The sequence below is a fragment of the Macaca fascicularis genome, chromosome 7 (assembly GCF_037993035.2).
Source record: "Macaca fascicularis isolate 582-1 chromosome 7, T2T-MFA8v1.1".
Classification (NCBI taxonomy): domain Eukaryota; kingdom Metazoa; phylum Chordata; class Mammalia; order Primates; family Cercopithecidae; genus Macaca; species Macaca fascicularis.
The window spans coordinates 8,718,888-8,734,184 of NC_088381.1; the positions used below are offsets into that span (position 1 = coordinate 8,718,888).

General features: G+C 50.2%; 1 protein-coding gene and 1 long non-coding RNA gene across 2 annotated transcripts; one reads left to right on the top strand and one right to left on the bottom strand.

The window, feature by feature from the left end:
• Nucleotides 1-3,286: 3,286 nt before the first annotated feature.
• LOC141407165 (uncharacterized) lies at nucleotides 3,287-7,655 on the bottom strand. Its single transcript, XR_012414727.1, has 2 exons — nucleotides 6,840-7,655; nucleotides 3,287-5,768 (listed from the first exon to the last, which is right to left on the bottom strand). It is a non-coding gene; the product is annotated as an uncharacterized lncRNA (long non-coding RNA).
• A 1,020-nt stretch (nucleotides 7,656-8,675) lies between these two features.
• On the top strand, nucleotides 8,676-11,371 carry LOC135971758 (uncharacterized). The gene has a single exon (XM_073995408.1). The coding sequence runs from the start codon at nucleotides 9,467-9,469 to the stop codon at nucleotides 11,291-11,293; it is 1,827 nt and encodes a 608-aa protein (XP_073851509.1). The 5' UTR covers nucleotides 8,676-9,466; the 3' UTR covers nucleotides 11,294-11,371.
• Nucleotides 11,372-15,297: the final 3,926 nt, after the last annotated feature.

Genomic DNA, 15,297 nt, shown 5'->3' on the forward strand with positions numbered 1-15,297 from the left:
TGGTTGTTTGAGATGGAGTTTGGCTCTTGTTGCCCAGGCTGGAGTGCAATGGTGTGACCCAGCTCACCGCAACCTCCGCCTCCTGGGTTCAAAAGATTCTCCTGCCTCAGCCTCCCAACTAGCTGGGATTACAGTCATGCACCACCACGCCTGGCTAATTTTGTATTTTTAGTAGGGATGGGGTTTCTCCATGTTGGTCAGGCTGATCTCAAACTCCCAACCTCAGGTGATCAGCCCGCCTCGGCCTCCCAAAATGCTGAGATTACAGGCATGAGCCACCGCACCCAGGCTTTTTGGTTTTTTTTGGACAGTCTGGCTCGGTCGCCCAGGCTGGAGTGCAGTGGCGCGATCTCAGCTCACTGCAACCTCTGCCACCTGAGTTCAAGCACTTCTCCCACCTCAGCCTCCCAAGTAGCTGGGATTACAGTTGCCCACCACCACGCCCAGCTAATTTTTGTATTTTTTTTTTGTTTTTCTGAGACAGAGTCTCGCTCTGTCACCCAGGCTGGAGTGCAGTGGTGCGATCTCAGCTCACTGCAAGCTCCGCCTCATGGGTTCGCACCATTCTCCCGCCTCAGCTTCCCGAGTAGCTGGGACTATAGGTGCCCACCACCATGCCTGGCTAATTTTTTGTATTTTTTTTTTTTTTTTTTTTTTTTTAGTAGAGATGGGGTTTCACTGTTTTAGCCAGGATGGTCTCGATCTCCTGACCTCCTGATCCACCTGCCTCGGCCTCCCAAAGTGCTGGGATTACAGGCATGAGCCATCGTGTCCAGCCTAATTTTTGTATTTTTAATAGAGATGGGGTTTCACCATGTTGGCCAGGCTGGTCTCACACTCCTGATCTCAGGTGATCTGCCCGCCTTTGCCTCCCAAAGTGTTGGGATTACAGGCATGAGCCACCGAGTTCGGCCAGCTGCCTGATAACACTTGCACAAAATGAACCTGTTACTTCATTTTTCCCCACTGCCAATCACCTCCCCCCACATTTTAGACCATCACACTTACCTAACCTAGAAACAGCCCTCAGCCTTATCTCCAGGGATATAAGGATTTCAGCGCTGTTCTCCCACCTCCTCACTTGGCGGTCTTGTGAATCTATCTTTTTTCTTTTGCAAAACCCGCGTCACAGTGATGGACTTGCTGTGTACAGGCAGAATGGACCTCGACCTGGCCAGTGACGCTGGACAGCCACGGCCGCCTCCAGACAGCAACTGCTGTCTCTTTCCTTCTGCCTTCCAAGTCACACATAAACACTCCTTTTGGCCAACTCTTCCTCTGGGAGGCTTCTCCTCAAGGGGCACCAGCACTGATGGGGAAGCCAGAGACAGGCAGCTCAGGATGGGGATGAAAAGCCAGGCATGTGGAGGCCGACTTCTGCTCAGCCCTGCTCCCTTGGATAGAGAGGCTGGAGCCCAGGGCATCAGCCACAGGTCTTGGGACAAACCCTTGGCCCAGGAAAACAGAGCTGGATGAATCCTTGAAAACCACGAGATCCACCGACTCACTCCCCAGACGGGAAAGTCAGGCTCTGACTCCTGCTGTGGATTGCCGCAGGTCCCGGGCCGCTAACTCCGTTCTCTCTGGCCAGCACCACTGCAGCCTGGGCCTCAGCTGGTGGAGAGAACTGGGCTCACCCACTGCCAAGGGAACTGCAAAAAGGGCACACGGCAGTCCTGGGCAGAGCCCCGGGCCAGGACGTCAGCCAGTTGCACAGCAGGGAGGGCACCTGCCCATCTCCACAGTCATCCTCCTCCTGGGCACCCTTACCAAAAGGCACTCCTCGAAACAAAATAAGGCCACGCGCCGTGGCTCATGCCTGTAATCCCAGCACTTTGGGAGGCCAAGGCGGGCAGAGGACGAGGTCAGGAGATCGAGTGATTCCACTTTTCTTCTCTAGTAAGTTTGGACATTCAGATCTAGTTGGTCTTTTATCATAGAACTTCTAGTGTGCCCGAGTCTTACATTGTGAAGATCCTTTTCTACAATATTACTTATAAGAGGATATAAATGGTACTAGATGAGATCAGGCTGGATGAGAACTGATATTGTAAACATACTTTTTAGATGAATCTCTGATTGCTATTCGGTTTCTTTTGAACTTGTAAAAATAAAACACATTGGCTGGAGGGTGGAAGTAGGAAGGAGATTTATGTCTTTTAATTGCATGTCATTGCTTCGTATCGAGAGAGAACATATAGTATCCTTGGCTTTGGACCTAAAGAAGGAAACACATTTTTCTACCTGCTGTATGCCAGCCGTTCCTGAACACCTGGAGGGCTTATTGCAGCGTGGATTGCTGGGCCCCACTCCAGAGTTTCTGATTCATCAAGTCTAGGGAGGGGCCTGAGAATTTACATCTATAAGACATTCCCAAGTGCTCCTGGTTCAGAGACTATATTTTTGAGAAGCACTCTTATGTACTAACTGTAAATTGTAGAACTTTAGAAAAAAGCTTAATTTGGTCTGGGATAAGAAGCACACAGATAATGGAGCAAATCATGAAAAAGTCAACCCTTGATCCCAGGTAACAAGCAATACACAGTGACAGAACACAACTCTTGGTTTTCATGATTGCAAGTCATAGCCAAGTAACAAGTGAGAAATTCAGTTTCATTTTCAGGGATTAGAGAGGCCAGGTGATTCTAGAAAAATAGGATTTAGTGATTAACCTCATGAGAGTAGGAGTTATTTATGTCCTTTTTCACTCCCCCATCACTTAGCATTTAGCCTTACTTTAGAGGGTCCTGTATTTGTTTTAAACTTGTAAAGAACTTAGAGTGCTTATTAAATGGAAAGCTTTCCGTGTGTGTGTGTGTGCGTGTGTGTGTGTGTGTATGTGTGTGTGTGTCCGTGTGTGTGTGTGTGTGTATGTGTATGTATGTATTTAGAGACAGAGTCTTGTTCTGTAGCCCAGGCTGAAGTGTAGTGGCATGATTTTGGCTCACTGCAACCTCTGCCTCCCAGGTTCAAGGGATTCTCCTGCCTCAGCCTCCCAAGTAGCTGGGATTACAGACACCTGCCACCATGCCCAGCTAGTTTTGTATTTTTAATAGAGACAGGGTTTCATCATGTTAGCCAAGCTGATTTTGAACTCCTGAACTCAGGTGACCCACCCACCCCAGCATCCCAAAGTGCTGGGATTGCAGGCGTGAGCCACCACACCTGGCTCACAAGCTTTATGTTTTTAAAGATATTAGACATGTTTCTTGTTTTCTTTTTTGTTGTTTTGTTTTGTATTTTTAGAAGAACAAAAAACCCTTAACAATAATGTAGGAGAATGAGAAAGGTTTTCCAAAAAAGAGAAATCATTGTGATTATTTATCTTAGTGGAATGTTGGATAATATAGTCTGCTTTATCAATCATCAAGCACACTATAAAATTTCCATTTTAATAGGATTTGTACCTCAATTGAGGTAATCCAGTTTTAAAGTCTTTAAAGTGAAAGCCAGCCCCGCCCCTCTCCTGGAGTGGGCGGGGACAGAGGTTACATGGCGGCTTTCCTTGTGACATCACAGGTTCTTCAGGACAGGCTGCTGTCTGGCCACACCTCCTTTCCCTTGCATCTTTCTCATTGACCAATAGGCTTGAAGCATTAAGGCCACGCCCCATTCTGCATTCTAGTGTGGCCCTGGTTACGCCTCCTCTGGCTCAGTCACACAGCTACCTGGTAGGTGACTGGAGGTGTATAGTTGTCCTCGCCTGGATTGTGCTGATGTGGCCCCAACCCCACCACCCTACCCATCCCATGATGTCCAAAGAGACCCAACCGATCAAATTGGCCAAGGCCAAGGAAAAGGTAAAACGCACCAGGTTGTGGCACCCCAACCCAGCCCCAGGCGCCCTCTGACAGTCAAGCTGCTGCCAGAGTCTGTGCCACTGCTGAGGCACACTAGGCTGGGAACCCCCCAGTGCCCCTGGGCTCCCCACACCAAAATCTTGTGAGCCAGCCCAACCCCCTCGTGAGTCCTGCCTCTGCCCTCACCAGCCACCCCAGGGTGACTTTGAGCTGGTGACTCCCAGGGCTTCCCACTCCATACTCTGCCCTTACCTCCTGCTACCCAAACCCGACCTTCTTGGGCTCTTTGGGCTCACGTCTCCAAAGACCTGGGTGCCCTAGAACCTGCCCTCACCAGTTGTCCCCTGGTCACTTTGGACAGGTGACTCCTGGGGCTCCCTGCTCCATACTCGGGCCTCACCTCCCGCCACCCAAAGCCTGACCTCCCTGGGCTCTTTGGGCTTGCATCTCCAAGGACCTGGGTCCCAATCCTGTGACCCCCACTCCCCAATCTCAAAGCGGCAACTTGGGCATTGCACTCCTGTGTCCCCCCCACCCCTCCACCGAGCAGTGCAATGTAGTGATGTCGCAGTCCCCCTAGGAACTGTCATTACTGCCACGAGACCGGTCTTTGGTCTTAGGACCCAGTCCCCTAAGTGTTCTTGCCCATTTCTGGTTCCTCTGGTTGTAGCACAGGTTTCCAGCTGGAAGGGGATTGGGGACTGTGGGACGTAGGAGAGAGAGGTTTCAGGCTGCCTTACTTCCTTAACACAGACGCTGACAGTGTGAAAAGCCTACACCTCCCCCATGAGCTCAACACATTGACGGTGTTCTGGGTGGCAATGGGAGAACGGGTTTAGTTTGATTTTCTCCCAGGCTTCTACTCTCCAGAGAGACTCGAACATTATTTCTGAGTTCTCCACCTCAGACTTGAATTCTGCATTGTTCTGGGACCAGAGTGCCCCTCAGTCAGTGGTTGCTGGAGTGAGATCTGCCTATCTTCTGTGGAACAGATCTTGGGAAACTGAACTTGACAGCTTGAATCTTCCTCATCTCATCTCCACCTGGGGTACTTTGAGTGCCACACGATAAATATGGGGCATCTTTCTGAAGCATCAGTTTCCTTTGAGTCTACTGAGGAACAAAACATTAATGTACTTAGGGGTGACAGTCACATAGATTTATAAGAATATACAAGACTTCTCTCTGAAATGAGGGTTGGGTTCTCCTCTTTCTGTTAAGTTCCCAGATTTCACAGAAAGGCTGACTTCTGCCATGAGCATACATTAATATAAAAGTTTGAGAGGTAGTGGTGCACTTCTTCACACTAACAGACGTGTGAGGGTGTATGACTCTAAACCACACGGTGTACAGTGCCTGCCTACGTAATATTTGCTTTTCTGCCTTTGCCTCTGCTTTTGGTCCCTGGTAGCTGCTGACTTGTGGCAAAATCCCAGAGCTCAGAGTCAGAAGACTGAGTTTCAGTTCCATTAGTGCCTTCTATTCAGCCATGGTATCAATCCCTCTCAGTCACTAAGTGATTGTGACAACACTTCCTACAGTTGTTGGTGGCATTAAATCAGATGGTGCATAAGAGTATTTTGTAGAAACTGTAAAGCAGGATGTGACTGTAGGAGCTTGTAGTTCTCATGAGTATCACTGCTCTTCCTTTCCACAGTTGAGAGACTACCATCCCCAGGCCAACCCTAGTGTTGGTACAGGAGCAAGCGACACCAAAAAGAAGAACATAAATAACGGTGCTAACCCTGAGACAATCACTTCTGGTGGTTGCCACTCACCTGAGGCTGTGAGTCTTGGCTGGCCAGGCTCCTGGGGACAGAGGGCCCAAGGGGTGGTGGAGGGTAACTGTTAAGATTGTGGAAGAACTCCCAGGCACTGCTTAAGAATTCTGGGTTTGAATCCTCTCCATCTGCTGGGGATATGATAGAGGGCAAATTCCTTGAGCTCTTTGGGCCTCTCTTTTCACATCTGTAAAATAGGAGTGGTTTGGTTTTACCTACATTGGTGAAGTTTAAATGAGATTTATCATTGTTGTTTTTATGTTAATCCCTAGTCCACGGCCTGCTGTATACTCTCCTTCTCGGGCTTGCGTTTCCTGAGGTAGAGTTAGAGAGTATCAGAGGTGTCTGTTAGCTCTGAGAGTCCGAGAGTTAAAGGCCCACTAGAATGGAAACCTCGGGACCGAGGGTTCCTATCTGCCTTTTCCGTCCTATATCTGCGCTGTGAAGAACCGTCCCTGGCCCGTATGTGCTCAGTTAATGTTTGTTGAATGAATGCACCTTTCTAAATCACAAGCTGGCAGAAGCGTGGGCTCTTCTCACACTCCATCTCTGAAGGTTTCTCTGACTGTCTTTTTGAGAGAATCTAGTTTCAGACTTTGAGTTCTGTGGCTGTGGGCAAAAACTAACAAAGACTCAAGTCCTTTTACTTTGGGAGTTGAGGAGAGTTTACCAGTTCGTGTTCCCATTGGGTCTGAGAACTACCTTTAAAATCCATCCCTGGCCCCTGCCTACTGCTTCCTGGCCTGGGGAATAGAGTTGAAGGGGCCACCCTCAGTCACCTTCCTTTGACTCTCCCCACAGAAACAACAGAACCAAGCCCAGCTAGAAGAAGTAACGTGATTTCTTTGTTTGCTCACATGACTGCTGGGTTTGGAGGACACTCAGCCGTAGAGGCCCCAGTCTCCTCTTGCCCACTCCCAGCCTGGGGAAGAAGGCTCACCCCCCGGATCCCACCCCGTCCACACAGGGTCCCTGATAACCTGGTCCCATGGGTGGGCCTGTCCTGGGGCAGTGGTGCCCTTCTGGGGGCATGTCTCTTGCTGTGCCATCTCTGCCTCCCCCTAGTAAGAGCTCTGTCTTCCTCTTTCTATAGGAAAAGAAGGCAAGCCACCAACATCAGGAAGCCCTAAGGAGGGAGCTAGAGGTAAGTGGAAGGTGTGAAGTTCCCTCCTGTCCTCTGGAGGTTTCTTTGCTCCTCTTTCAGCACTTGCTTGTCTTTTCTCCCAAAGGCCCAGGTTCATACCATACGAATCCTTACATGTGAGAAAACTGAGCTTCAGACGGCACTCTATTACAGCCAGCGTGCTGTCCAGCAGTTGGAAGGTGGGAATCTGGCACCCGGTCATCCTTCAACCTGGCACTTTGACAGGCCTTTAGGGGGAATCTTTTGGGCCACATCTGAATGTCTCTCATTCCAGGAGAGTGCAGGCATCTGGTCGGCCGCCTGCATGATTCATGGAATTTTACAAGACATTTAGAGTGGGATCTCTCTGCTGTTGCTACACAGAAGAAGAAGGCTGACAGGGTGAGTCCAACCACCTGCCCCGTCCCCTGGGAACCCAGCTTCACAGATGGAGGAGTGAGCCTAAAAGTCCCTTCTGCAGGATGGAGTGTCCTGCCCAGAAGACAGCATGGCCATTGCTTGCTGCTTTTGTGTGTGGTGGTTAGAGGCTGACAGGGGCTGAGTCGGCTGCTGTGGGTGAGTTGGGGGGCGCCGTGGGGAGTGAGCACTGGACATAGAGCTCACAGGCCAAGTGCCCGCCCTGCCCATATTTGACTGTGGACTTGGCCAAGTCCCAAGTGGCGGTTAGGATACTTGTACTATAAAGGTACAGAAGAGTAGCTTGAGTATGTTATTATTTGTGTTGAGAGAGGAAGCCTGTGTGTGTGTGTGTGTATGTATTATGGGAATATACAATAAACATGTTTGTAAGGATTCATAAACATCTCAGGAGAGAGGAAGTGTTGGGGGGAGATGTTTCCCTTCTGTACTTTCTGAGTTTTGAACGATTCGAATGTATCATCCTTTCAAAATGTGAACAAATGATTAATTTCCTCCTTCTTATCTTTGCCCCTACCCCCAGTGAAAGAATGGGCTTAGAGAATCAGATATACCTGGGTGTTGAAATCCCAGCTCTACATGATCTTAGGCAAGCACTTAACCCTTAATACCCCATGTTTTTCATCTATACAATAGAGGTAATAATGGTAACCGTCTCCTATGGAGGTTGTGAGGATGAAATGGGATTGTTAGTGCAGTGCCTGGTGAAGCAGTCAGTAAAGGTTCCAACAGTGGTAGTAGTAACAGTAAGAACAATAGCAATACCATCTGATGTCTCTGGGCCCCTGCTAGCCAGCTATGAATTCAGTCTCTTTCCCTGTCCCTTCCACCTTTACTGAGTTCTTTGAAAGACAAATGAGGGCCAGGTGCTCTGGCTCATGCCTGTAATGCCAGCACTTTGGGAGGCCGAGGCTGGCGGATCACCTGAGGTTGGGATTTCAAGACTAGACTGACGGACATGGAGAAACCCCATCTTTACTAAAAATACAAAGTTAGCCGGGTGTGGTGGCACATGCCTATAATCCCAGCTAATCGGGAGGCTGAGGCAGGAGAATTGCTTGAACCCGGGAGGCGGAGGTTGTGGTGAGCTGAGATTGCGCCATTGCACTCCAGTCAGGGCAACAAGAGTCAAACTCTGCCTGAAAAAAAAGAAAAAGTAAGAAAGAAAGAAAACAAAACAAAAAAGAAAACCAAAGGAGACCCTGGGCTTGGAAGTGCCTTGAGAGCATGTCAGGTGTGACTGGGAGTGGGGAGTGGTGTGTGGAGTGGTCACGGTGGCTGTTGTTCCTGGTCGGCCAGCCGCTCCTCTGCCTGCTCTATCCTGACTTCACCTATCTCTATTTGCAGTACATCGAGGAGTTAACAAAGGAGAGGGATGCCCTGAGTCTGGAACTGTACAGGAACACGTAGGATGGGGGATCGTGGGATGGGAGGTCTGGGGGTTCGTAGCGTGGGGGGTGTGCCGGGAGGTGGGGGTACAGGTGAGCATGGTGAGAGGCTCATACAGGTTTTCATGTGTGCACAGGGAAGCTCTAGTGCCGGCTGTGCCACTGACTCATGGGGTAGCCTCAGGCAACTCATGTCTTCTCTCTGGCCTGCCACCTGGGGCTTTAAATTCCTGGGGTCCCATCCAATGCCACGGTTCTGTGGTTGTGGGGTGAAAGTAGAGGGTTGATCACCACAGCGGTCCTTTCTGTTCTTTGTTCATTCCTTTATCTACTGCCTCTGGTTGTAGCATAACCGATGATGAGCTGAAGGAGAAAAATGCCAAACTACAAGAAAAACTTCGACTTGTAGAATCTGAGAAGTCTGAGATCCAGCTCAATGTAAAGGAGCTAGAAAGGAAGCTGGAGAAGGCCAAGCTCCTGCTGCCACAGGCAAGCAGCTACAGCCCCGGGGGTTGTGGGATCCCCGTCCGGCTGGGACCATGGTCTAGGATCATGCAGGCTATGGGGAGGCTCCAGTCAAGAGCTGGAAAATTTGGGCCCTTGTTCTGGTCCCACCATAGAATCCTCTAGAGTGTGCTAAAAATCTACAAAGTGGGGCCCTGCCTGGGGAATCAGAATCTCAGAGTTAGGGCTTAAAAATATATATTTTAAAGGATCATGGGTGAAAACCATTGTTTGATAGATTACATTTATATGACTATCCCATGAGTCTGTTTCCTTCTGAGGTTCAAACCAACACTTTCACTGTTCCAGCAGCAGCTGCAGGAGGAGGCTGACCACCTGGGTAAGGAGCTGCAGAGTGTGTCCGCGAAGCTCCAAGCCCAGGTGGAAGAGAACAAGTTGTGGAACCACCTGTACCAGCAACAGGAAGAGAAGATGTGGAGGCAGGAAGAGAAGATACAGGAGCAGGAAGAGAAGATACGGGAGCAGGAGGAGAAGAGGCAAGAGCAGGAGGAGAAGATACAGAAGCAGGAAGAGAAGAGGCGGAAGCAGGAGGAGAAGATGTGGAGGCAGGAGGAGAAGATACGGGAGCAGGAGGAGAAGATACATGAGCAGGAGAAGATACGGGAGCAGGAGAAGAAGAGGCAGGAGCAGGAGAAGAAGATGTGGAGGCAGGAGAAGATGCATGAGCAGGAGGAGAACATATGGGAGCAGGAGAAGAGGAGGCAGGAGCAGGAAGAGAAGATTTGGAGGCAAGAGGAGAAGATATGGGAGCAGGAGAAGATGCATGATCAGGAGGAGAAGATACAGGAGCAGGAGGAGAAGATACACGAGCAGGAGGAGACGATAAGGGAGCAGGAGGAGAAGATACATGAGCAGGAGGAGATGATAAGGGAGCAGGAGGAGAAGATGCACAAGCAGGAGAAGATACGGGAGCAGGAGAAGAAGAGGCAGGAGCAGGAGGAGAAGATGTGGAGGCAGGAGGAGAAGATACGGGAGCAGGAGGAGAAGATGCATGAGCAGGAGGAGAAGATAAGGGAGCAGGAGGAGAAGATGCACAAGCAGGAGGAGAAGATACAGGAGCAGGAGAAGAAGAGGCAGGAGCAGGAGGAGAAGGAGGAGAAGATGCATGAGCAGGAGGAGAAAACACAGGAGAAGGAGGAGAAGAGACGGGAGCAGGAAGAGAAGATGTGGGAGCAGGCGGAGAAGATTTGGAGGCAGGAGGTGAAGATGCATGAGCAGGAGGAGAAGATACAGGAGCAGGAAAAGAAGATACGGGAGCAGGAGGAGAAGATACGGGAGCAGGAGGAGAAGATACGGGAGCAGGAGGAGAAGATACGGGAGCAGGAGATGTGGAGGCAGGAGGAGAAGATACAGGAGCAGAAGGAGAATATGCACAATCAGGAGGAGAAGATACGGGAGCAGGAGGATAAGATGCACAAGCAGGAGGAGAATATATGGGAGCAGGAGAAGAAGAGGCAGGAGCAGGAGGAGAAGATGCGGAGGCAGGAGGAGAAGCTACGGGAGCAGGAGGAGAAGATATGGAGGCAGGAGGAGAAGATACGGGAGCATGAGGAGAAGCGGCGGGAGCAGGAGGAGAAGATATGGAGGCAGGAGGAGAAGATACAGGAGCAGAAGGAGATAATACGGGAGCAGGAGGAGGTGATGCGGGAGCAGGAGGAGAAGATGTGTGAGCAGGAGGAGAAGCTGGGGGAGAAGGAGGATATGCTGTGGGTGCAGGAGGAGAAGATGTGTGAGCAGGAGGAGAAGCTGGGGGAGAAGGAGGATATGCTGCGGGAGCAGGAAGAAAAGCTGTGGGAGCAGGAGAAGAAGATGTGGGAGCAGGAGGAAAAGATGTGGAGGCAAGAGAAGAAGCTAGGGGAGCAGGAGGAGAAGATGTGGAGGCAGGAGGAGATGATGCGGGAGCAGGAAAAGAAGATGTGGGAGCAGGAGGAGAAGATGTGGAAGCAGGAAGAGGTGATATGGGAGAAGGAGCAAAAGATACGTGAGCAGGAGGAGAAGATGCGGAGGCAGGAGGAGAAGATGCGGGAGAAGGAGGAGAAGATGCAGAGGCAGGAGAAGAAGATGCGGGAGCAGGAAACGAGGCTGTGGCAGCAGGAGAAGATGCAGAAGCAGGAGGTGAGGCTGCAGGAGCTGGAGGAGAGGCTGGGGGAGCTGGGGCGGAAGGCCGAGCTGTGGGGGAGCAGGCGGAGATGGGTGCAAACCCTGGAGATCATACAGAACGACCTCACCACAACTTAGCAGATGGTGGTTGGCTCCCTCTGCTTTTCCACCAGTCTGTGGCGTACAGCTTCAATGGTGGGAAGAAGGGTGTGAGATTTGAGGCTGCGGAGGGAGGCATGGGCCTCTAGGCAAGGGAGGCAGTGACTTAGGCCTGGAGGAAGGGGCTAGAGGCCAGGGGCCTGGGCAGATAACAGAGCCCCACTGTGCCCTCGCCACCCTGTTTATGGGCCCAGAATCTGGAAGCCAGCCACTGCCTACCCTGACGCCTATCCTGCAGGTGGAGCTGAAGAGCCAAGAGGCTCAGAGTCTGCAGCAGCAGCGAGACCATTCCCTGGGTCCACTGCAGCAGTATCTGGCTGCCTATCAGCAGCTGGCCTCTGAGAAGGAGGCTCTGCCCAGCTGCAGCAGCAGGAAGCTCAGGGCAAAGCGGTGGCCGAGGTAGCCCCCCAATAGTTGCAGGAGACCCAGTTGAGGGAGTTGATGAGGGTGAGGCCCCGAGGGGGATGACCTGGCAGCCTCCGTGCCTTCTCACTCTCTTTTCTGGCCCCTTAGGAGCACCTGGAAGCTGCCATCTACCGAGCACATGACAAGAAGGCAAAAACAATAAACATGTAAAACCCGGCAGCAAGGCCTGGAGAAGAGTCAGCTGCCATGTGACTGTTTAGAATATAGTCTGAGCCCAAACCTGAAAAAAAAAAAAAATTATTTATTTTAAATTGTGGCAAAATATTGGTCAGGCACAGTGGTTCATGCCTGTAATCCCAGCAATTTGGGAGACTGAGGTGAATGGACCACCTGAGGTCAAGAGTTCCAGACCAGCCTGGCCAATACAAAAATTAGCCGGGCATGGTGGCGCATGCCTGTAATCCCAGCTACTTGGGAGGCTGAGGCAGGAGAATCGCTCGAACCTGGGAGGCAGAGGTTGCAGTGAGCTGAGATCGTGCCACTGCACTCAAGCCTGGGTGACAGAGCGAGACTCTGTCTCCAAAAAAAAAAAAATAAAAAAAAATAACAAAAAAAAAAGTAACAAAAAAATATTTCTTCCTTATCTTCCTTACATGTATGTTTCTATTGGTTTTTTTCTTGTATGTTTCTATTGTTTTTTTTCTTGTTCTTTCTCATTTAGTCTTGTCTTGTCTTATGGCATTGCTAGTAAACTTTTATCTGCCTCCAGAGAGTATTGACTTTGACTTTATGGCACACAATTGGAGTAAGCGCAGATCACCTTCATCTAGTTTGGAACTAAGCTGGTTCAAAGCAGGTTTTAGTTTTTGTGAGGGCTGGTCTATTTTTTATTCATTTGGACTCCTAGGGGTGACCCTTCCAGGGTTCCCACCAAGGTCCCATCTCCTTACTGGGACCCAAATTCTCATGAGGTCATTTCAGCCCTGTGAGTGCCACACATTCAGCTAGGCTCTCCAGCCTCTTAACCACCACTTCAGACTCAGTTTCTTAACCTCTTAGCCCTCTACTGTTCACCAATCACCAAATGTCGGAAAAGCACTACAGACTGTCAGGGTCACCTCCTAGGCCTGGTCACTCAAGTTCTGACTGAGGTCTCCAATTACCTTCAAACAGTTGTTTTTGGTGGTGGGGGCACATTTTTGTCCAGTTTCTCTAACTGCTTTTGGGGGCAGGCTAATCTATAACAAGCTACTCTGCCTTTAGTGAAAGTTGAGAACCTTCATCTGTCTGTTTTTTTTGTTTTCTTTTGAGACGGAGTCTCGCTCTGTTGCCCAGGCTCCAGTACAGTGGCGTGATCTCTGCTCACTGTAACCTCCGCCTACTGGGTTCAAGCAATTCTCCTGCCTCAGCCTCCCGAGCAGCTGGGACTACAGGCCTGTGTCCCCATGCCTGGCTAATTTTTGTATTTTTAATAGAGACAGGATTTAACCATGTTTTCCAGGCTGCTCTCGAGCTCCTGACTCAGGTGATCTACCCGCCTCGGCCTCCCAAAGTGCTGGGATTACAGGCGTGAGCCACTGCGTCTGGCCCATCTCTCTTTTAAAAAATGTTTTTAATTTGAGGTATAATTTATCTTCAGTGAAATGCACAGATCTGGTATACATTTTGATGAATTTCAACAAATGCATTACCCATGTATCCCACCTCCTTTGAAGATATAGAACATTCCTATCATCCAGAAAGTTCTCCTGTGCTTTAACCCTGTCCGGCACTCCCCCAGCAGCTGATGAACGTGCTGTCGACATTGGTACAGGATTCTGGCCTTCCCAAAAGAGCTGCTTTGAGAAGCCTGCTTGCCTTACTCAGCACTAAGTCCCTGCCTGCTCTCTCAAAATTTCCATCTTTAAACTGGTTGTACCTATAACCCTCCCTGGTCAAGTCAGTAGATAAACTCTAAAAATAAACACCCCTTCCTGGCCCAGCAGCCCACAGCCTTATCTTTCCTGTAACCCCAAACTATCAGACATGTCACTCGCCTGCTGGTTCACCCTCATTAGGGTGGCAGGTGCACCGGAGCAGCTGGCTCACCTGTTAAGCAAGAAGCCAATAGCTGGACAGTGACACTCAGACCCCAGCCTGGGTGAGCCTGGCTGAAAGCCCCCTTCTTTTCGGTCCGACTGTGGAGAGAGGGGGCGGAGCATCCACAACTCTACCGATGACCTTCAGTCCTTTAAGCCCAGCTACCAGCATTGGAATGGCCTCGTCCTCACTGGAGCCTTCAAACAGATAGGACGGCTGTTCCTAAGTCCTGTGAGAGGCCACCTCCTGCTGCATGCTCCCACTCATGCAGGGCAGACGCACTGTGGCCCAGCCGGCCATAGTTCCCGCGGCTCCCGGTGTACAGCTCCCCCTCCGCAGTGATGGCCGCGCTGTAAGTGCTCCCGCAAGGGATATGCACCACATGCTTCCCGGCCTGCTTTCCAGAGAAGGCGGAGATCACCTTAGGCTCCTCCAGAAGCCTTGGGGAGGAAGAGAATAAACATGAATGCCCTTCTTCTTGGTGTTCTTATTAGTGTTAGCAAAGGAAATTCACTATCCAAATGGAGACCATGAGAGCATCAGGCCAGTTTCACCTTCCAGGAATCTTATAAAATAAGGAAGAGAGAATTTGAACACCTAACACCTCCATGACTTTTTGTTAAGTTGGAACCCGACGCCAAGCGTGGTATCCAGTAGAATTACAAAAACAGGGTGAAAGACTTGTACAATAGGCTGGGCACGGTGGCTCACACCTGTAATCCCAGCACTGTGGGAGGCTGCGGTGGGCGGATCACCTGAGGTCAGGAGTTTGAGACCAGCCTGGCTAACGTGGTGAAACCTCGTCTCTACTAAAAATACAAAATTAGCTGGGAATGGTGGTGGGCCCCTGTAAGCCCAGCTAACTGGAAGGCTGAGGCAGGAGAATCGCTTGAACCCGGGAGGCAGAGGTTGCAGTTAGCTGAGATCACACCATTGCACTCCAACGTGGGCAACAAGAGCAAAACTCCATCTCAAAAAAGGAGACTTGTACAGTAAAGTCCATTGCAGCTTTCTTCACAATGGCCCAAAACCACGGTCCATCCGCAACAGAAGGAAGGAATTACCCACACACCCAGCAATGCGGCTGGATCTCAGGACATCATGCTACGTGAAAGATGCCAGAAACAAAACACCACATGCTGTATGGCTTTGTTTACCTTCAATTATGGAAAAGACAAAATAGTAACAACAGAGGGCAGAGCGGAGGTTGTCAGGAACTGGAGGGAGGAAGTGGGGATCAACTCAAAGGGTACAAACAGGGCCCTGGAAGCGACGGGAACGCCCCATGTCTTGATGGTGGTGACTCCCCAGCTGAGGGCACTGGCCAAAACCCATCCAACTCTACACCTGAAACTCAGTCATCTGGTTGTACGTAAGCCTCAAAGCTGACTGACATTTATATGTATTTGTTAAATGAATGTGGCTGGAATGAAGCCAGCACTCTGCAGTCTGTATCTTACAAATGAAAAGTATGAGGCAACAGGGATTAGGGTAGAGAAGTCTTACTAGTTGAAGAAATTGCAAAGTTAACAAAATAT